General features: G+C 39.1%; 1 protein-coding gene across 2 annotated transcripts in view; it reads right to left on the bottom strand.

Annotated features, from left to right (window-relative positions):
* EPHA7 (EPH receptor A7) overlaps window positions 1-22,850 on the bottom strand; it is a 1,106,961-nt gene that overhangs the window by 176,828 nt on the left and 907,283 nt on the right. For both annotated transcript variants that reach the window (XM_044067616.1, XM_044067624.1), the window contains exon 9: window positions 14,767-14,822. In XM_044067616.1, the coding sequence (XP_043923551.1) occupies window positions 14,767-14,822 (56 nt within the window). The remainder of the gene's footprint in view (window positions 1-14,766; window positions 14,823-22,850) is intronic.

Raw genomic sequence — 22,850 nt, 5'->3', positions numbered from 1 at the left:
CTTCTCAAAGATACACCTCTCTGTAGCTTTTATGCAGTGAGAGGAATGAAGACAGGTTCCATGATCTTCAGCATGCACAATGTGTTAAAACAGTGTCACTATAAATAAACTGAAGCAACAAGACTCAAATGACAAACTGGCATGGCAGGCATTTGACGTTATGTGGCAATCTGTACAAAATTTGGAAAGAGACAGTAAGAAGAAGAAATTAAGGTATTCTTTTTTGTATGGGTTGATGCTGTGACATGTTGGAAGAGGATTCAATATTGTATTAGGAGTAAGTATCAGTCTAGCCTGTCACTCCACAACACCTTGCCCAAACATGTGGGAACTGAGATGTGGAGCTTCTTAAAGATAAAAGCAATCATGTTAAAGCTACTTTGATTTAGATTGCACATCTATTTTGCCTGGATTTCTTTAAAAAAAAGTCACAAGGTGCCATCAGCTTTATGCAAAGAAAAGTTTATCACAACATCTAACAAGACGGAAACATCCCCCCACCCAAAAAGAAAAAAAAAACAGTACTATCATAGTAACCATGATATGTGCATGCATTTACAATTGTAGCACCCCTGTGGAATTGCTGTTGCTGCTCAGATTAATTTTAACACAAGTCTGTTATGTTTTAAAAATAAAGGTAGAAATAAAACAATTATCGATACAAGATGCAAGAGCAACATAGTTCCAAAAAATTTTAAGCAGCTGCAGTGCATGGAGCGATTGGCTTCAAATTCAGGAAAAGTACAGTTTTGTACCTACCATAAATGTAGATGTTCGAGGATCTACATTGCTGCAGTCATAACCTGTGGGTAGTCCGCTGTCCTCGATCGGCCCGAATACCAAAGAGCTGGGCTGGCGTCGGTCATTGTCGCCTGGAGCTGACGTCAGTACGTAGTAGTACTTAAGCGCATGACCGACGCCATATCCTCAGTCTTTCTTGCCCCAGATGTCAGAAGGCCTAAGAATGAAAGAAGGCCAGAGCCAAAATAGTAAACACCCAACCACAAACTATAGAGAAGGAGGGAGGGATAATTGGACTGCAGCAATGTAGATCCTCGAACATCTACATTTATGGTAGGTACAAAACTGTACTATGTTCTTCGACTCACATTGCTGCAGTCATAACCTGTGGGTAGAATCCCAAAGCAAAGGAAAAGGGAGGCTGGCAAACTAAGTAGCATTAGGAGCTGCTAACATGCCCTGTAAAACTGCAGTGGCAAACCCAGCCCTGGACTTGGAATAAAGAGGGAGATGGTAATGCTTAGTAAAAGTGTGTACTGAACTCCAAGTAGCTGCCTCCAAAATATCCTTAGTAGCTACCCCCCTCAAAAAAAGCAGTAGATGTGGCAGTAGCCCTAGTAGAATGAGGCCTGATCCCAGCAGGAACATCCTTCCCATGATGAGAATAACAAAAGCAATACATTGACCAATCCACTTAGAAATAGTCTGCTTTGAAACAGCCTTCCCTTGTGAACCCAAAGCAAAAGAAACAAATAACTGTTGACTCTGTCTGAACTCTTTAGTTCTGCTCAAATAATAATGTAACTGTCTGTGGATATCCAAAGAATGCAAGACTTTTTCCCCCTTATTTTGGGGATCAGCATAAAACGTAGGCAAATGAATAGACTGGTTCAAGGCCACATTAGAAATCACTTTAGGCATAAAAGTAGGGTTAGTTCGCAAAGAAACTCTATCCTTATGGAATATCAGAAAGGGTTCAACTGCCATGAGTGCCTGCAATTCAGATACCCTCCTAGCAGAAGTAATGGCCAACAAAAAAGCAGTCTTCCAAGACAAAACTTCAATTCAGACAAAGCTGCAGGTTCAAAAGGAGGTAAAGTAAGCTTCTCCAACACAAAATTGAGATCCCAGGAAGGAGTAGGAGCTCTACGTGGGGTCTTATATTCTTTGCCCCTCTAAGAAATTGTTTGAACAAAGGGTGAGAAAATAAAGGAGGGTCACAATCATAGTGAGCAGAAATGGCTGCAGCATGAACCTTCACAGAAGAGAATGACAAACCCTTGTCCAGTAATTCAGTAAGATACTGCAGTGCAAAACTCAAATTAGGCACTGAAACATCAAAGCCCTTTGCTGTGCTCCAAAGAAAAAATCTCTTCCATTTATCAGCATAAATTTTTCTAGTACTAGGCCGCCTGGCTTCCAAAATGACATCTAAAACCTGTTGAGGAAGCTGAGACCCCACCGGCTCCATTACAGAATACGCCAGGCTGTTAGATGCAGGGACTGCACTCGAACATTGAGAAAATGATTGTTTGACTGGGACAACAAATGAGGAACCTGTGGCAAAGGCCAAGGAGGCTCCTGAATTAAACTCCTCAGCAGAGGATACCAATGCTGACGAGGCCAATCTGGTGCTATTAGAATCATGCAAGGCTTGTCCCTCCTGGCTTTCAAGAGTACCTTGGGAAGAAGAGGCAGAGGGGAAAAGCATAAACGTGAAGGTTGTTCCAACTGAAAGATAGAGCATCCACTTTCCAAGCATTTGGGTGGAACAACTTTGTGCAAAATTTTGGCAGTTGGAAATTCAGTGGAGAAGCGAACAGATCTATGTCTGGAGCTCCCAAGCCACGATCAACTGTTTGAATACCTGAGGGTCCAGTTTCCACTCGTGGGGATCCACAATTTGCCTGCTCAATACATCTGCTAGGGAGTTCTGTGCTCCTGGCAGAAACCGTGCTTGAAGATTGATGTGCAAACTCAGAGCAGTCTCCCACAAAATCATTGCTTGTCTGCAAAGAGGGTAGGAATGGGTTCCCCCCTGCTTGTTGATGTACCACATGACTGTTGTGTTGTCTGTTTGAATCAACACCTGTCCCAGCTGAAGTAGGTCCTTGAAGGCTATCAAGGCAAATTTGACTGCTAACATCTCCTTCATGTTGATATGCAAATGTAGTAGTTTGGGAGGCCACGTGTCTTGTATCCATTTTCCATTGAAGTGTGCTCCCCAAGCCAAGTCCGAGGCATCCGTCGTTAGGATCTGACTCGCCTCTGGTCGGATCACAGAGAGTCCCTTGTTTAGGTGACATTCCTGAGCCCACCACAAGAATTCCTTCTGGATGCAAGGTATAATCTGAATGACAGTGTCCAAACCGTGGCAGTGTTGAGTCCACACACTTTTGAGATACCATTGTATCTTCCTCATATGCAGTTTGGCATTGGGAAGTACTAGAATGCAAGATGCCATGAACCCCAAGGCTTGAAGGACTGTCCTTGCAGTCAGCCTGGACATTACTGATAACTGCTGGAAGTACAGATGAAGAGTTCTTTGTTTGTCCGGGGTCAGAAATGCCATCTGAGAAGCTGTATTCAGTCTCACACCCAGAAAGCACAAGTCCTGAGAGGGTACTAGACTGGACTTTATTTCATTCACAGAATACCCTAGGCACCTTAAAACTGCCATTACATACTGGAGATGTTGTAGTAACCTGTCCTTGTTTTGAGCAAGAATCAGGCAATCATCCAAATAAGGATAAATTTGTATTCCTCTCTGTCTGAGGAAGGCCATCACAGGAGCCAGAACTTTTGTGAATACCCTGGGCGCAGTAGATAAACCAAAGGGCAATGCAGAGAACTGATAATGAGAAATACCAGCCTGGAATCTCAGGAATCTCCTGCAGCTGGTTCTGATAGGGATGTGAAGATAGGCCTCTTTGAGATCCAGGGTTACCATCCAGTGATCTTTGCCTAGCATAGGCAGAAGTTGTTGTAATGTTAACATCTTGAACTTTGGAATGTCTAGGTAGGTATTGAGAATGGACAAATCCAGAATTGGCCTCCAAGTGTTTCCTTTCTTTGGCACTAGGAAAAGGCGGGAATAAAAACCTAGGCCTACTTCTGACGGAGGGACCACCTGAATTGCCCCCATCTGCAAAAGTAAAGAAATTTGCTCCTGAGCCTCCATCCTTTGCTGAGGAGGCACATCCGGCATACCTTTGAAAGGAGGAAAGGTGTGAAAATAAAACTTGTACCCGTGATTTATTATGTCCAACACCCATTTGTCCTGGGTGACCAAATGCCAGTTTTGTTTGAAAAGTCCCAACTTTCCTCCTAGAGGAGCTGCCAGTAAAGAAGGGTCTGGCAGCGGAAGATACAGGTCATTGGGTCTGTTTACAAAAGGGCTGACCCCTGCCCTCACCAGAAGACTGTGCAGGAGAACTCAAAGTCCTAGGCCTGAAAGAACCCTGAGTGTGGGCTCTGCCTCTACCACGTCTAGACCTGCCCTTAGACTGATAATCCGAAGAAGGATAAGACCATCCTCTAGCAGGCCAATTCCTACTAAACTTAGGGGGCTGTACCTGCATAAAATCCTTGACCGCCTGCATAGACTTAGCCTTATCTTCCATCTTTTTCAAAACTGATTCCACAGGAGGACCAAAAAGTACTTCCGATTGAAGAGGAGCATCCAAAATCCGAGCTTTAACATGCTCTGACAAATTTTGATCCTTAGGCCAGGCATGTCTAGGAATAACTGTACCTGTAGCAGCCACCCTGGATGTAGCCTGAAGAGCATCGAAACCACACTGTAAAGAATGCTTGCCAACTTGATCTGATGCATGAACCAACTCCTGGAGCTCCTTATACTCTATACCCTCAGATAAAGCATCCACCTTAGATTTCAATTGACCCAACAAAAAGTTCTGATACTTCAGCATATGAAATTGGCAATTCAACGCCCTCATAGCTAATGTAGATGAGGTGTACACTTTTTCCCCCACCTATCTAAAGCTCTAGAATCTTTATCCAAAGGAACTGGATTCTTAACCACAGAAGCCCTAATACCCTTCGGACCTTGAATAATAGTTTCCAGATCAGCTCTAGGACTTTTGTACAAATATTTGTGTGCTTCTGGAACTCTATGGTGGGAGGGTGGCCTAATGGTTAAGGTATTTGCCTTACAAACACAAGGTGAAGGGTTCGATTCTCACAAGGGATAATTGGCTAGGCTTACAATGGCTCGCAAGGGCAGTTAGCCTAGTACTAACCTATGAACCTATGAACCTATGAACCTATAATATCTGTCCGGCTTAACAGGGGCAGGAGGCAAAGAATCAGGATTAAGGGAAGATTCAGAAAAAACATCCTGAACAACATCTAAGACAGGAGGAATAGCCAAGGGCCTATGCTGTGGTAGAAACAAAAATTCCGTAAGCCTCTTCCGAGAATCTGAAAAATCCTGGCCTTCCCACTTAAAATGTTCCCTCATGGAATGTAAAGTCTCAGAAAAAGAAAAATCCTCTGGAGGAGAAGCAGAAGGACAGGAATCCTCTGCATCCGAGTCTGAATAAGAAGGGAAATCCTGAATTTCCTCAGCTGAGGAATCAGAGTAGTCAGAGGAATGATCCATTCCCTCTAAATCTGCCTCCACCCTAGGCCTTTTCTCTGGGGGGGGGGGCATAGAACCCCTGATCAAAGTAATCAAGTCCTCCGCCATTTTCAACATATGTTTTTTAGGAACAGGGGCTAAAGAGCTAGAACCATGACCAGGGCCAACAAGACAAGGTTTGGCCTTAGCATGGCCTTTAGTCACTGAAGTAGAAGGCCTAATTCCCTTCTGTAAGGATGGAACTACAGACACCTGAGAAGCACCCTCAGCTGGGCCTAAATCCTGAGAGGCCAACTCCTGCAAAAGTAAAGGTTCACCCTGGGATTCAGCCGAACCCTCGGCAGGATCCACAGATTCAACCGGAGGCTCCGTAGAACCGGCGTCCGCAACGGACTACTCATCCGGTTTAGACCTCACTGATTTATCTTTACGCTTTTTAGCGGTAGCGGGCGTCGGAGGATCCGACAGCATGTTATAGTTACACCTTTTACCAAAAACAAGCCTGGCACAGTCTAATCTCCTTTTAATGGTGCGCTTATTAAATCTAGCACAAAAGCGACACCCGACCACGTCGTGCTCAGGCCCCAAGCAAGGAATACAGAAAGAGTGATAATCCCTATGAGGTATCTGTTTCCCACAAGAAATGCAATTATTAACGTTTTCTGACATCTGGAAACTGAGGCAAGAAAAAGACAAAGATTTCCCCAACGGGGTACTTAGCCCAACTTGGTCTTCGGTCTGAAACTCGAAAAAAGACAATTTCAGAACGCCGAACGGCACTCGCAAACGCTGCTTCTGTTTCGGACCACGCGGCAAGAAAGACTGAGGATATGGCGTCGGTCATGCGCTTAAGTACTACTACGTACTGACATCAGCTCCAGGCGACAATGACCGACGCCAGCCCAGCTCTTTGGTATTCGGGCCGATCGAGGACAACGGACTACCCACAGGTTATGACTGCAGCAATGTGAGACGAAGAACATCCAGTAACCATTATTAATCACCTCTCAGCAATGCATCCAAAAAAGTGCCTGTCACTTCGTATGCATATGTTTGAGATGGACTGAGCAAGGGCAATGGTTGCTAGTGGGCTTCTAGGTCTTTTGTGAAATAAACCAGACTACATTTGACCAGCATGCACTATAAGAGGAAGTTCTCTGTGATTATTGTACTGCATATAGAGATGTTTCCTGCGACCATTACTGTCATGGAAGTATTTTTGTTACAATTTAAGGTATGTAGGGAGAAGCTCTGTGACCAATATATTTTGTGATGGGAGATTCTCCTTTTTAATGGCAGACTATTTTACTATTTTAGTAACACAGTTTACAGCAAGTACAGGAATAGCTCTCAACCGATCAGGCACAAATCTTGACAGATTCAGAGACAAATCCAGAAATAATCAGGGACAATCATGAATACTTTTAAAATATTGGTACTATTAACTGGAGACCCAGACAGAATAAGAGAATGTGAATTAATACAAATTTTCTGAAGTAAAAGAAGCCTATGACTATTAATTATTGTAGTTATTTATTAAGTGTAATTCATCACCTTTTCTCCAAAAGTCAGCAGTTTTTAGGAGGGATTAACTCATTCACTCCAATGGAGCTCAGGAAGTTTGCACTGTAACTTCTAATGGGCGGAGCCTAGGCCTTCTGACAGAATCATATTATGTCCTCACATTTCAAAGAAATGTTCATATATCTGGAACCACTGGGTTATGAAAGTACAAATAGCAAACCCTTCAGCACGAACTATTTTTATATTGGTAGTATTCTTTAGATTCTTGGTCTTAAACTGAATTTTATATGTCTCAGTAAACCTAGTAACTATTACATTTGTAATACTTTGTAAACAGCTCACAATAACTCAGCAACCACTCATGTTACACACATACTGTCAGCAGCATTTTATTCATCTTGCCAAGAGCTTTCATATGAGGCTAAGAAGTTCTGTCTGTGTTACTTGGTTGTTGAAATATTTATAAAAATGTAAAACATTGTATCTGTATAAATTAATATCATAAAACAACAGTTAATTAAGCAATAACCCATGCCTGGGTGTGGGTAATGCTGGATTTACCCACACTTTGTGTGGTTTGGTCACAAGGGCGAAGCCCGAGTGGCCAAACAAAGACAACCGTGGGTAAATACAGCATTACCCACACCCAGAAGTAGGTTATTGCTATTATACAATGACATTATTTAAGAAAAAAATACTTACTTTTCTTAAATAATGGCATTGTATAATGCCTCCCTGCTGCCCTTCCGCAGCTGTCTGGTATTCTGCGGCAGTGCTGATGTACTGCACGTGTGTATGCTTACGTAGTACATCAGAGCTGTGGGTGGAAGCAACGGAGAAAGCAAGATCTCCGTTGCTTTTTACAAAGTGTCTCGCTATGTTAAAGGAGTTTAACATAGTGAGACAGCTTTAAAAAAAGCAAAGGAGAAAGGAAGATCTCCGATACTTTTTTTTAAAGCTGTCTTGCTATGTTACACTCCTTTAACATAGCGAGACAGTGTCTCAAAAGCAACGGAGATCTTGCATTCTCCATTGCTGTAAAAAAAAACTTATATTAATGGAAAAATTCCGGGTGACTGGACCTTTTTCCATTAGTGTACGTCTTTGATTTACAACATGCACGCTGACCAATCAGTGTGCACATTTTGGAATATTAATGGGGGGTTGTTGTATAATATCTCTTTACCTGCACTAGACAGATGTCCAATATTAATGCAGTTGAGTTTGCCATTGTGTAAGCTTTAAAATGAAATATTTTAAAACCTTGTACATAGCATGGGTTTGGAATTACCGATGCAAATATGAGCAAGTAATATTTGACACCTAGAAGCGTCAGAAGGAGTTAACTGCAGATGCACCTGGAGGTATCACTTGGATGTAATGAGTTAAGAAGGAGACAGCTAAAATTTAAGCCAAAATCAGGGCAGTTTAGAGGTATGAAAGTGCTTTCACTGTTTATATAACAAATACAAACTATATATTCATATTGGATGCAGCTATATCATGTAATCCAACTGAACAATTTATCTTAAAATTTACTTTACTTTTTAATAATGTTGTTGTAAAGAAGTTTCAATTTAGAGACAAAGGTGCTTAAGCAATTGTGAGGAATTAATAAACATGGCTGTGTTTTTTACAAATGAGTGTTTTAGTTTTTGTTTTTAGGGTCAGAGACCAGTAAAGCTAATATAGTACTAACAGCACACTCACCATAATAGTACATAGAAGTGGCTGAATGGGTTCTTTGAGTACTCAAAAAGAGGCATTCCAAGGCCAATTATATTATAGCACTGAGCACTTCCTCTTTTCATTTTTTTTTGTGTGATTTTATTGTCTCTTCCACCTGACAGCCACAGGCAGTGATGAAGAAATCATCTCTACCTGGGAAACTGTGGACAAGACCTTATAATGCTGTAGTGACCCTGATAAATCAAACATCTGTTATGGTGAGTATATTCAAACATCTGCACTGTGTTAACATGAAGCACTGCTGCAGTATAGTTTATTTTCCCTTGGTAAGAGTACTAAAGCACTTAGTTGCCCCATAGCAATGCAAAAGTTACTAATACCCTCAACAGAGCTCTTGTTTAACTTTCACGTATCACTAATCACCACCCACTATAAGAGCAATGTTGTCATCCATGGCCTTATCTAATTCAGAAAAAGACTTCTTTACTGCACTGTTCTGCATGGCAGAGGCACTTGCTGAGGGCTAAAACATACAGGGCTAAATACCTTGAGCTATACTGTTGTGAGGCCTCTGATGTTAGATTAGGCAAACATTTCAGTATGCTTTATTAGTTTAACATGCAAGATATCACCTTTTATTGCTATCTTTATTTCTCTATCTGTGAGTCAATAATAGGTCCAATCACAAAACATTTTATATCATTACAAATTTAGTTAAATACTGCTGACTTGAATCTAAATTCATACAATTCCAATACAAATTTTCGCATATTTATAAAAAGGTGCTTCTTGTCTGTTGCATGCACCTTCCAGCCTTGAGTCTGCCTCCTGAACTCAGATCACTGGGACTGCAGTCAGAGTTCATCCCGGTGCCAATGAGTTCAGCATGTTAATGTGATGAAAACAATGTACCAGAACGTGTTTGTGGCAGGCCAGAAATACCTTAATGTGACAGGAAAACAATAGGCTAACTTCCTGCTCATCTCCTTGCAAGACTGAAAGAAGCAAAAGTGGAAAGAGATGCTCTGTTTTGTGATTAGGGGCAAATATTGGCAGTAACCTTGTTCATCACTAATGGGCATGTGATAGCATCTCACTCAGGCTGTCATAAAACACTCTGACAGTCCACAGCTAGTTCAGCATACCAACATGAAATATCAGTGGCTTTCTTTCTGAGACACAGTTCAAGGAAAATGGTAAGAGGAAGCAAATGGCAAATTGAACTTGATTCACTAAGTTGACGCATTGTGTTCAAACCCATAAGACAAACTGAGGTCAAAGGAAGTTAAGTGATTGAAGAGAGGTATCAGAAGTTCACTAAAACTTTCCTGCTGTAAAACCATTTCAGAAACAAATTAAACAAAGAATGGTTAAAAAGAATTTATTAAAACCTATCTGCCAAAAGAGCAGACTGCTTGCTGCATGCTTCTGTATTCTTCAAGTTTAGCTTTAAAAATTAGATTCACTGAAAGGTGGTTCCACTTATCATTAAGACAGTTATGGACATCTTGGAGAAAATGTAATGATAAAAAGCAGCCTGATTTGCATTCCCTAAGACATTCTGTGCAATGTGGTTCTCAGTAGTTTTATAACATTAAACACTTCTTTTTCTTTAGCTCAAACTTTGCATGGCATTATAATCTTCTTCTATGGTATCACAGATTGCTGTCATGGCAGTTTCTGTGATGTTAACAATGCTATATTTTGAATATGATAGGGAAAAATGCAAAAGAGAAACAGATTAATCACCAGAAGGAAAGACTTTGCATTAATGAGTGTTACTTTAGGGTGTTAAGTAATGTGAAAAGGAAGTACAGTGCTGTTCTGTAAAGTTTATCTATGTATAAATTTTACTTGAAGTTGTCCAACAGGAGAAAAAAAAGTCTTTAACAATAAAGGCTTAAAATAAACTGCAATACCCACAACATAATCTGATATCTGACTATGATCTACAATACAGATTTTATCATGTTAATGCCTCAAATTAAGTGTACCATCCACTATGATCACCAAATAATGTTTAACTGCTGAAACTGAAAACAAAATGCTTTATTTATGTAAACTACTGAATTTTAAGTGAGTACATGTATGATATATGCCATGTCATAAAGTCTCAAGTCACATCCTTCATATGTGAGGTAAACAAACTAAATAAGTACATGTAGGTTGCAGCTAACAAAATGGTAGGTATTCAACCATTTTTTCATCAAAAGGACAGAGTTGCCACTTTTCTAAATATGACAAAAGAATAAACAGTCCAGAAATCAATAACCATCCACTATCTTTGATGAATAAATGGAAGCAGTGCATACTGTGCATAATGAAAATGCTGGGAAAATATATAAACATAATGGCACATTTTTAAGCTATTATTCTTATTCTTTTAAACAAAGCATCTGTTGAAACTTTTAGACTCAATAAACATGGAGGATTAACAAGTCTTAAGGAAATTACAAGGACAGTAAGGAAAATAAATATGTGCACTTGTTTCCTGTAATGTGCATTTTTCCTTGTTCCTCTTCTTGTTCAAGCACACGTTAATATGACAGAACCAAAGAAGTGTATATAATGCAGGAGGCAGCAGTAACAAGTAAAAGACAGACTCATTATTTTATTATTACAAAAGGAAAACTCAAAAACTTTAAAAGTTTTGTGAATTTTCTATTAATAAGTAGAGTGAAGAGAATTAGGATTATTTATTTAATAAGTAAAGTCAACAGAATTAGGTGAATTTATTAAGTACCTGTTAATGGCCATATTTCGTACCTTCTAGATTACCCGCTGAAAGGAATTTTACATATTTTCACAGAAACAGATACACACACACACACACACACACACACACACACACACACACACACACACACACACACACACACACATGCACACACACACACACGCACACACACACACAGGTATGAGAGGCTCAGTGTGTCTTGCATGAAGCATCTTGTACTGTAGGCGTAGGGAATGAATTACATCATGTGTTGAGAAGCCATAAAACAAGAAATTAGTTCCCTAATCCTATCACACAAACTGGATTCTATCCATTTTACCTGTTCCTCCACCCACTGATTTGAATGGGCTTCATATGTTTCTAGTGAATGGGGATTGAATAGATTTTGTAAGTTTTTATAAGAGGAGTGTCTTATGGGTGGCTTTATAGCTACAGGGTGGCTGCCCCTTGTTAACCCCTATGTTTGCTAACCCTAATCCTGCCACTGTCCTTAAATCCAACCCTACACGTTACCTTAAAAAAACCCTTTCCCTAATAGTATCACTATTCAAAGGATCACCAAAGGCATTATTTGATGATTTTTAAAGCATTGGCTTTTCTTTTTCTATCATTGTAGGTATGTAATTTTGTATTTTCATTAATTTTGCTGTTTATTTATCAATGTTGTGTGCAGTGATATTCGTAAACCGAATTACTGGACATTTTATATATATATATATATAGAGAGAGAGAGAGAGAGAGAGATCTGGGTCTACTTCACTTCACCAAAATCCCATTTCACTGACATTCATTTCACTGAGACCAAATCATCTAAAGTTCAAATTATTGAAAATTCATTTGACTGAATCTCATTTCACTGAATTGTAAGCTATAGACTAGATGTGCAGTATGTAGAGTACTGTGAGGCAAGTAAAAGGTATGTGCCCTTATCCTCACTGTAGTGCAACCTGGAGTTAGTATATTTAGGTAGGGGGTTGGGGGGCACAGCCCCCCATGTTGGGGGGTGTGAGGGGTAGCCCCCCACTTAGTTGGATTTTATATTGTCTGGTTTCTGTTAAAAGGATAAATAAGTAGTTTTTAAGTTGTGGAAAGAGGTAGGCTTTAGTTTTGTGAGTTTGTTTGTCTATAGCTTCCCATTTAGTGTTGTGAAATGTAGCATTGCAAGCTTTCAGTGAAATTAAGTTGTCAGTGTTGTGAACTTTAGGTGATTTGCTCTCAATGAAATGAATGTCAGTGAAATGGGATTTCGGTCAAATGAAGTATACCCAGAAATAGATATATATAGATAGACAGATATTAAAACACACACACACACACACACACACACACACACACACACACACACACACACACACACACACACACACATATACACACACACACCACACGCTCTAACCAAAAACTGAAAAATGAAAGCAGGCAGTTTTTCGCAAATACTATACTATAAGAATGTAGTTTGAAAACTGTGTTGTGTAAGTAAAATGAATAGCCATGTGATTTTTAATCAGTATAAGCTGTGTAGAAACACAGTGTAAATTTACTTAGATTAATTTTATGGGGCTATATGGAAAAAGATAAACCTTTTAAAGTAAACAGTGCATAACACTAAAACAATGCAGTAGAACAATAAAAGAATACACAATCGCTCAATACAAGTCAAAGTTTTTTTTTTTTTTTTTAAAGGAAAGTAAAAATTAGTGCTGTCAAAGAAAACTAACACAAATTCTGAACTCTGACAGAGAACTGCAATAAAATCTGCACCCCCAAAGAAAATCGATGTCTTGTAGATTGCTGACTGCATTCACAGAGAAATACTTATAGAGCAAACACAGAGAAGATACAGTGAAGAAACTGATGAAAGAGAAGTGAGTGTGTCAGGTGCATTGTGAAGCAGAAAACATTAAAAATGTTTGAGTAAAAAACGCAAATTAAGACAATAAGGTCTATATGGCACACACAACGGTAGACTCCTTTCAAAATATTACCCTCTGTATGCATTCTAAATACATCAAAAATTTCACAGAGACATGAGTTTGCCCAACTCATTTAATAGGCACCTTTCCAAAAGCAAGCAGGGGGTAAACTAATGTAAAGCGCAAAGCGACTAAGTACATTTATTTTATTTGACAGACAAGTGTTGCCCTTAGTTCTTAAACATAATGTTATTGTCTAGCTCATGCCTCTTGCTAAGGACACTATTTACATTAAGTAGCACATAAAAGTATTGCAATCTTGCAAAATCTGAACTTAATTTAAGATTGGATATTAACAACCAATTCATCCATGCCACTCAGTCAGCACAGAGAGACGTGAATAGTTTCAGAAATCAGGATGATACAAAGATGCTCAGCTTTACAACAATAAAACGGCATCAGTGTTAACCTACTTTCTACACTGTCAAACACAATCTGAAAGGGATGGGGGTCTGAAAAGAAATGGAAAAATCCTTTGGTTATTAATATTAGTAAGACAGGACTAGCACAACCCTTTTGTCAGAGCAGTCCCTAATACATGTCATAAATAAAGTGAACTGCGATGTATATTCTGTTTTTATATCTTTATACATTAACATTCGCCAAAAGCAGCTGCAATTCCCCCTACTCTCATTTAGAATTGCTTTGTCTGTCCAAGCTGTCCCTGAATCTGATAGGAATGCCTATGCACAATCTCCTTGGCAACATGCATTATAAAGTGGGCTCCCAACCAGAAGTTATATGATTTCCATGTTCTGGAACTTTGACAACTCCACTTTTATAATGTAAACAGGATTTTTTATCTTTTAGTCATGTTTTCACCTAAAAGGTACAAATCTGCTCATATCTACATATATGACTAGTTTCAAGGCAGCTGTTTATATACGATAAGAGAAAGATGTGCATTGTGACAGTTGTCAGAAAGTAAGAAATGGGAGGAAAAGAAATAGAGACACAGCTAAATATGCACAAAGTTTAAAGTACACATACTGTTTTGCTAGCTGTGTGACTGCTTTTCCAATCAGTCAGCCTAGGAGAAACTTGTCTTCTGCACACTCAGCTAAGCTCAGCCTCATACTGAGATGAACTCTAACCCTTTCTTTCCTAATCAGTAGTTTGCCTGAGGCAAAGATCAGATCCACCTGGTCATGGAACTATCAATTATAGCATCTCTGGGGGAATCATTAGGGTGGTGTGAAACACTTATTCAAAAATTGGGAAAGGAAAATGCAAAATCTGATGAACTGTGTACCTTACAAGTGCACAAAAATAAAACCTAATGGCATGATAGATGTTGGTCTTAATCTGTGTTCTACTTTTATGTAGGTCATTGTTTTACTGACTTGTGTTGGAGATGTGTGGTTTTAAAAACTCTGTGCAGTTATTACAAGATTCCTTAAGTCCAAGGCACTTCTGAATAATGCTGACAAGTTCATTTCTTATTATCCATGATTTTTATGACCTTTCCACAACACTGCATAGAAGAAAGATATACTTACAGTGAAAGTATAGCTCTTCATCTCCTTCTTGGTCTGCTTTACTGTAGCCACAATGCCTAAAAAAACACAACAGGTTTAAGTCTTCTAACACCAATACAGAAATGTTTATATTGCACCTTTTTTTAAGAGGGAAGAGGGACATTCACACATTACCTACATAAAGTCTGCTTTTGCAAAGTAACTTAAGCAGTAAATCAAACCACACTTTAATGGATATATTTTAAAAATCACAGGCAAATCAGCTGGCAACATAAGCATGAGACCTTAAATGCTAATAGAGAACTTGTTTTCTACCTTTCACTGGAGCACCAATACTATGTACCACCAGCACATGAGCTTCCATAATAATGCCAGATTCACATTTTTGACATCTAACAGTAGCATTCAATATTCTCAGCTGTTTGTGATGACTGTCAGACTACAATAGCCAGTTCTGCCCTCACCTGACTGGGCAGAGACAGTACAACCTTTGAAAAGTCTCAGGTCCTGCAGTGGAGGGATAGATGAAAACATCTCACCTGCCAGTCATTGGAAAACATGAGCTCCTTTTATTGTTATGCAGCTCAGAATGGGTTTGTAACGTAACTAACCAAATTCAAAATCTGTTCTGCTGCTGTTAAAAAAACTATGTGGAGTTACTACCTGATATTCATATTCATCTTCTTTCTTATCAAAATAATGTACCTATAGAGTAGATGGGTGAACTGGCAACAGGGGCTCATTTCCTGTCCAGACCTGTTTACAGAGACGTATAAGTTTATTAAAACTTAAAAATACAAAAGAAATAAGCATAAAATTCAAGTGAAGAATATACATGAAGATAATACATAAAGGTCAATTTAATTTATTTAACAAATTAAATGATTTCCATGTCAGAGATACCTTGATGAAGTAGCTTAACAAAGCAACATCTAATGAGGTACATACTGATATAAAGCAAGTTATAACAATTTAGGTGATGTCAGGCATAAATAAGAATCAGGAAGTAATACAATGACCTTTAAATAATTAGTGAGAAGTAGGAAAAGTCCAAGTTATGAAAACTTTATGGACGTGGTTTCAGTCAGGAGATGCACAAGAATCAGTGGGAAAGCTATTTTAGTTATAATGCTTAGAGTACTGAACTATGTTGCTGTGGATATTTTCACCTGACTTTACAAAAACACATATTGGGTAGATTCTGACATTAGTATGACATTATTCCCAACAACAATAATACAGGGAAATATTAACAGACTTATTATGTATTCCAGACATTGATGGAATGAAAAATACCTCGAGAGCGAAGCTTGACAGGTGAATCCAAGAACCCCTGTTGAAAACACATTTCTGTAGTGCATAGAACTTTAAAAAATTCTTCTTATTCACTTAAAAAGTTAATGAACAACAAATTTTGCATCAGTATGCATTTCTGAGGAATATAATGCATGAAACTCAATGTCTGCTATTACTGATTGACTGTAATCCTCGATTATTTAAAATAAATAAATAAATAAATAAAAACAATTATGAGGAACACAACAAAAGTGAGACAAACTCAGGGACAGTTGGGAGGTAAAAGCAGAAATTAAGCTGTTTTACTTTTTGTCACTGTTCTTTGCAACCTGCACTATACATTGTTAGTCTCTAGAGTGAGACTCGATTGTAATATCACCCGGAGAGTGGTTACCAATTGCTAAACACACCCTAAGCACTGTTATAATCAGGTCTCACTCTAGGGAATCACTTAACTTTTTCATGATATTGCAACATAATCTTGGCACTCCATGCACTACAAAAAAGTTTAGTTGCGTTAGTCTATTTCTAGTATGGTAATGTGGATTTTTCCCTTCAATAACTTATTATTAGAAGTGTCTTACTTTCTGATTCTTTGTTACAATTGATTTATTAAATCAATGTATAGTGAAAGCTGTCCCTTTCCATAATAAGCAAAGCTATAAATACATTAAATATCTTGTCTACTGAAAATAATATAATCAGCAAATTATGTGACAAAAAACAATCTTAGCCTGTATAAATCTTGCCCCTTTCCAACTCATAAAAACTAGACTTATTAGCAAGATGCTCAAGAATAGTATTAAAAGTATCAAGGTTATCTATTAGCACAAGATAGCTACCAACACTAAAAAAAACTACAAAGCCTTTTTAGCTATTTATGCAAAATTTACAATAATACCCTGCTGTGCTCTGGATACACTGTAAATGGTACCATACATACCAACTTAGAATCCATTGTTACTATTTTGGCTAATAAATTCAACTCTAATTTCACTCCTTCTATAATATCCTTGGTCATCCCCCCCATGCCAGCTCAGGCCAACCCCTCCAATCATCAATAGTGATCAAGCCTCAACTGTTCTCTGCAAAACTAAAAAAATAACACATCCATGGGGCCATGCAACATATTCAGATGTTTACTGGTTAACTGAAAGCATCACCTAGCCAAAGTATTTCCACAGGATATGTACCTAAAGACTGGAGAAACATGGCATGCAGGTAAATGTTTCCCATGCACCTGCTACATATTTTACCCTATTATGCATAGATGGTTCCTAACTTTGTGTTTCATCTTTTGGAACAGCAGGTAAACTAGCATAGTCAGGTAAGAAATAACAGAATTTGGTGACTTTTTGGCTGCTATTTGAATCTGTCATCACACCAATATTAAACCACTGTATCCTGACTTATGTGATCCAAAGTGAAAATAATTCTAAAGCTATATCATGAACGCAGACACATTTACATACGTGCATAACTGTTTCTATACCAGAAAAAACTATTAAAGCTATTAAATGAAAGCTGTCCTCGATCTACAAGAAAAAAAAAAAAGAATTGCTTCAGACACAGCCAGTTCTACTTGGCTTCACTGACTGTGCAGCTACAGGCAAATGATTATTGCTGTATATAAATTAATACTTTTAAATTATTTTAAATTAATACTTTTAAATACAGTATTAAGATATTGTTTTTGTCCTGCAAGCAAGCCAATAAAGGATCTCATTTGCTTGGGTGCCTAGGCACCAGGAATTATTCAGATTTGAGTTACAGGATGTGGAAAACACCTGGGCTTCATCACAAGAGTGACACCTTGTTTTGCAGCAAGTCTAACCTGCGATTTTCCCCTGTGAGATTTTATCAAACAAAATCTTTAAATAGCTATGCACTGGTCTCTTAGGCATCTGCTTCCACAGAAATGTAGCATTCCAAGAACTACTGATACACAGCTGCCCCTCCCCCATCCATATAGGTAGATAGAAAAAACAGAGAAGAAATGGATGGATACATACACCCACACACACACACACACACACACACACACACACACACACACACACACACACACATATATAAATTATCAAAGTTCTGAATCTTTAACATTCATATAGCCAAGACCATATGATCAAAATTTTGGAACTTTGAACATTAAAAAATAAATAAATAAAAACAAAAAAATCTGCACAATTGATGAATTGAAAGTTTGTGGTGGGCTAAAATAAGCCCCAAGGCCAGGTTGTTTTTCTCAAATGTTTTGTAAATCAGCAGTTATTCTCAACTAGTCAGCAATTAGTCTAGTAACATTTTCTGTAGAACAATACAGAAAGCTGTGTCTAACTACGTCAGCAATAGAAGTAACATTTCTGTGTGACATGGAAAGAACTGTATAAAAATACCATACTAATCATTAATGTTCAGACAAACCATTCTGCCAGCATGCTTTGTCTCCTTGCTGCAAGTTAATAAAGGGTGCCTTGCTTGAACCTTACGTGAATTGGTCTTTGAAGTTTTTTCCTTTGACAGATTGGTCCTTTGGACCAGAACCCTCTCTTCACCTCAGATCAGACGGCCAGGTGGTTGAAACCGTACGGGGAAGAAACCAAATCGGTTCTTCTTATTTGAAAAGCCCTCCGACTGAATTGTCATTCAAAAGAGGCCAGCCACTTTCTGATCTGTGACTGAAGGACGGGTCTCCGCGAATCAGGTGATCAATCACGTAGGCTCAGGTAAGGTGAATCTACTTTTCTCTGTTTTCTGTTTTAGATCAGGGACTAGATTTGTATTGTATTTGTCAGGACTGTATTTTTCTTACAAGTCAGGGACAGAAAAGATTACTGTCTTGTCATAGATCAGGAGAAACAGAATAAGTAAGCAGTCATTCTGAAGAGACTATAACAAAATCCGTGGTACCACGTTAAAAAATAAGAGAAGTTACGTAACAATAAAAGGGTAGAACAAAATGGGTAATAATTGCACAAAAGACCCCAAAATCCGCCGTTAACAGAAGATGCAAAATACATGCAGTCGCAGCGCGCCGACAATATTAAATATTATTCAAAATGGGTTAATAAGTACGAATTCGACGGGAAATTTGAAAAATCCTCGCTTATCAAACCTATCAAATAGCTCAAAACTGATTCCAAAGGTCAGGTAAAAAAGCAACATAAATTAGGAATTCCTCAGGCACACAGGTGGATTAAGGAAGTAAACCGTAGGGAACAAACGAACAAAAATTCAAAAGCAATGTCTTTAGATGAGGAGGACAATAACTTAGTAATAGCATCAGCACCTCCACTTCCCTTATGAATATGAAGCAAGTGAACAGGTTAGTCCACCCCCATGATATCCTGTGGTCACTGAAGAAAGAGGCATTATGAAAATAAAACCGTATATTAGAGATCCCATCAAGACCAGGTCTCGAACAAAGGCAGGTAACTCAAATGAAGACATCGAGTTATGGCAAATGGTTAAGAATTCATGATCTATAAGTGAAGGCGAAGAAATATGTCCACTTATAGAAGTACCCAACCCTCAGGCAGGTCAGGACAATCAAGACCCACCTATTTTAGTGTATAGACCTTGGAATCCGGAGGATATCCAGAAAGCCACTGAGGGAATTCCCCATCCAAAAGTTAATGTTAGAAAATTCTCTGAAGACTAACAAGGAATGAGGCTGAGTTATAACTTAAATGGAGAAGAGGTAGAAAAGGTAGTTAGACAAATTGTGGGGCCAGATTGGCACATGATTAGTGGCAACTGGAATCCCCTTGACGCTGCACAAAGACCCCTCCCACATAGCAGCACAGAATTAGACAAAAGAGTAAAAGGTCTTACAGACCGCATCTCTGAAAAATGGAAGCCTAGAGCAGACTGGACTTGTATTAATCAAGGCATCCAACAAGAAGGTGAAACTATTGACCGGTATTCTGCCAGACTATTAGAATGTTCTAATAACCACTGTGGAATGCAGGTTCTTGAAGATCAAACACAAAATTCTCCATATGAACAGCAGTTAAAGAATGCATTTTTAAAGGGCAGTATTGCACCTACAAGCAGTTTTATTACAAAACACATGATAGACGATCATACAAGCAGGTTACAGTCATTACTTGAATATGCTAGGCATGCTGAAAGGCATTTTAATAGCGAAAAGAAAAAGAAAGCTTGAGTATTTTCTGTAGAAGATGGAGCAGAAGTTTATGTAGTACAGTCCGTGAAAAAGGGCAAGAAAAATGCACAGGGAAACAAACAATCTGATCAACGATCAGAGGACTTTGAAGGGCGAAAGAAAAGGGGTGAATGTTTTAAATGCGGTAGAAAGGGACACTTGGCAAAGGATTGCAGAAAAAATAAGAAGGCAACAACGGAAGACAAGGAGGGTGATGACTGACTATATGGTAGTCAGGAATCACTAGAAGGGGCTAGCAAAGAAGGGACAAATGAGAATGTGATAGAGGGAGTACAGGAAGTGCAGGAAGTTAAGTGACAATGAAGAAGATGAAATATTAGACCTAGCTTTATTGAGCCTGGAGCTCTATTTAGCAGACACAAAACCAGAAGTTACACTCTTGGTAGAAGGGAGGGGAAGTCAAATTCTTGTGTGACTCAGGGGCATCATGAACCCTGATACATCCCTCCAAACTACCAGGAAACACAGAGACACCTGATTACATACTGGTTAAAGCAGCTAATGGACAGCTGTATCGGGAGCCACTCTCCCGTGACATTGCAATAACTGATCCAGTTTCAGGATTGACACAAAAAAGCAAAATTGTTGTATCTGCAAAATGCCCAGTAAACCTCTTGGGCAGAGACCTCATGCAGCTATTTGGTATAGAAGTAGTCCCAACCATGCAGGGTATTGAAGCACAGCGACAAATTGATACCTTTGCAGTGCAGTCAGAGGGTGAAATCTTTTATTGGTACAGCCAGGACTTGGTTACGACTGGTCCAGGGACTGTGACTGAAGAATTAATGAATGTAGCCATCAGCAAGTTCTTCTCCCTTGACATTGATAAGCAGCACCTATTGCACTGTACCCTGTATTATTGTAACACACCAGGACCTGATAAGGAATATGAGCAAGAATTGTTTAAAAATCATGCAAACAGATTGATATTACGTAATCTGTACTGGGACACAGAAGGGAACAGTGTAGCCAGCTGTTTATTGCCCCAGGAGTTCTTTACACTTTATAAATCTAATCAATTACCACAATTTAGCTTAACCAAGATCAAAAATATAGAATGGGCAGACCTAGGAGAAAAAGTCACGAGATGGGAGAAACAGACAGAATTAGAACTGTCAGAACAGGGAATACAAATACAGAAGTTGAATTGGATAACTCAGACACACCCAGTCGTGCACTTGCAGTCTAGCAAGGACAGCTGATTAGCACTCCTATTAAAGGAGGAAGAGAATGCCTTACGAGACATACCAGAGACTCTCTGGTCAACAGGAAAATCAGATGTAGGACTTATTCGTACAGTGGGACCAGTAACTATCACACCAAAGTCAGCATTTAGACCACAGAAAAGACAGTATCCCTTAAGAAAAGATGCAGAGGCAGGGATAAAGCCTATCATAGCAGCCTTACTTAAAGGAGGGATACTAGCAGAATTTCCAGATTCACCGTGTAACACACCCTTATTTCCAGTTAAAAAAGCAAATGGAGAATGGCGTATGGTCCAAGATTTACAAGCTGTAAATGATGCAGTAATAGCAAGGGCACCTATGGTGCCAGACCCACACACCCTGTTGAATGATTTAAAACCTCAACAGAAGTATTTTTCTGTGGTAGACATCAGCAATGCGTTCTTTTCGACACCAATACACCCTGACAGCCAGTATTGGTTTGCATTCACATTTCAGGGGAAAAGGTATACATACACAAGACTACCACCGGGGTATTGTGAAAGTCCAATGATATTCTCACAAGAAATGGCAAGCAACTTGGCGGGATTCACCTCACCAAGAGGCAGTCAGATTTTACTTTATGTTGACAACATCTTGCTGGCAGCCCCCACCCAGCAGGATTGTAGAGAAGACACCATAGCACTTCTACAATTCTTAGCCGCTGAAGGACATAAGGTAAATAAAAGTAAACTGCAGCTTTGGAAAAAACAAGTTAAATACCTGGGATATGTAATATTCAAGGAAGGCAGAACACTAGATGAGGACAGAAAGGTAGCAATTTTGCAAGCACCAAAACCCACTACCAAGAAGGAAATGATGTCCTTCCTGGGTACAACTAATTTTTTCCGGTGCTGGATTCTAAACTATGCTTTGGAATCTGCACCTCTGACTGACCTTATATATAAGAAGCCTATGGCAGTGCAGGATTTATTACAATGGACACCAGAAGCAGAATCTGCTTTCTGCAAACTGAAGCAGTTAATAGCATCCTCATTAGTTCTGGGATTACCAAACTACCATAAACGTTTTTTCCAAACTGTAGATTGTAAGCAGGGTTATATGACATCAGTATTAACATAGCAGCATGGTGATAAGCAATGTCCCATTGCTTACTATTCATCACAACTAGACCCAGTGGCATGATCCTTACCCCACTGTGTACAAGCAGTAGTTGCAGCTGCAATGGCAGTACAGGCTTCGGCCTCAGTAGTCTTATTCCACCCTCTCACTTTGAGAGTGCCTCATGCAGTCGTGATTATTTTACTACAAGAAAAAGTGGCATATCTTTCCCCTGCTAGGCATCTTTCCTGTATGACTATATTGTTGAGCCAACCTCACATGACAAATGAGCGATGCACGACTTTGAACCCTTCTACTCTGCTCCCGACCCCTGC

Source organism: Protopterus annectens, chromosome 1.part0 (genome assembly GCF_019279795.1).
Source record: "Protopterus annectens isolate FY-2018-M chromosome 1.part0, PAN1.0, whole genome shotgun sequence".
Classification (NCBI taxonomy): domain Eukaryota; kingdom Metazoa; phylum Chordata; order Ceratodontiformes; family Protopteridae; genus Protopterus; species Protopterus annectens.
This window is presented reverse-complemented; position numbering and strand designations above follow the sequence as displayed.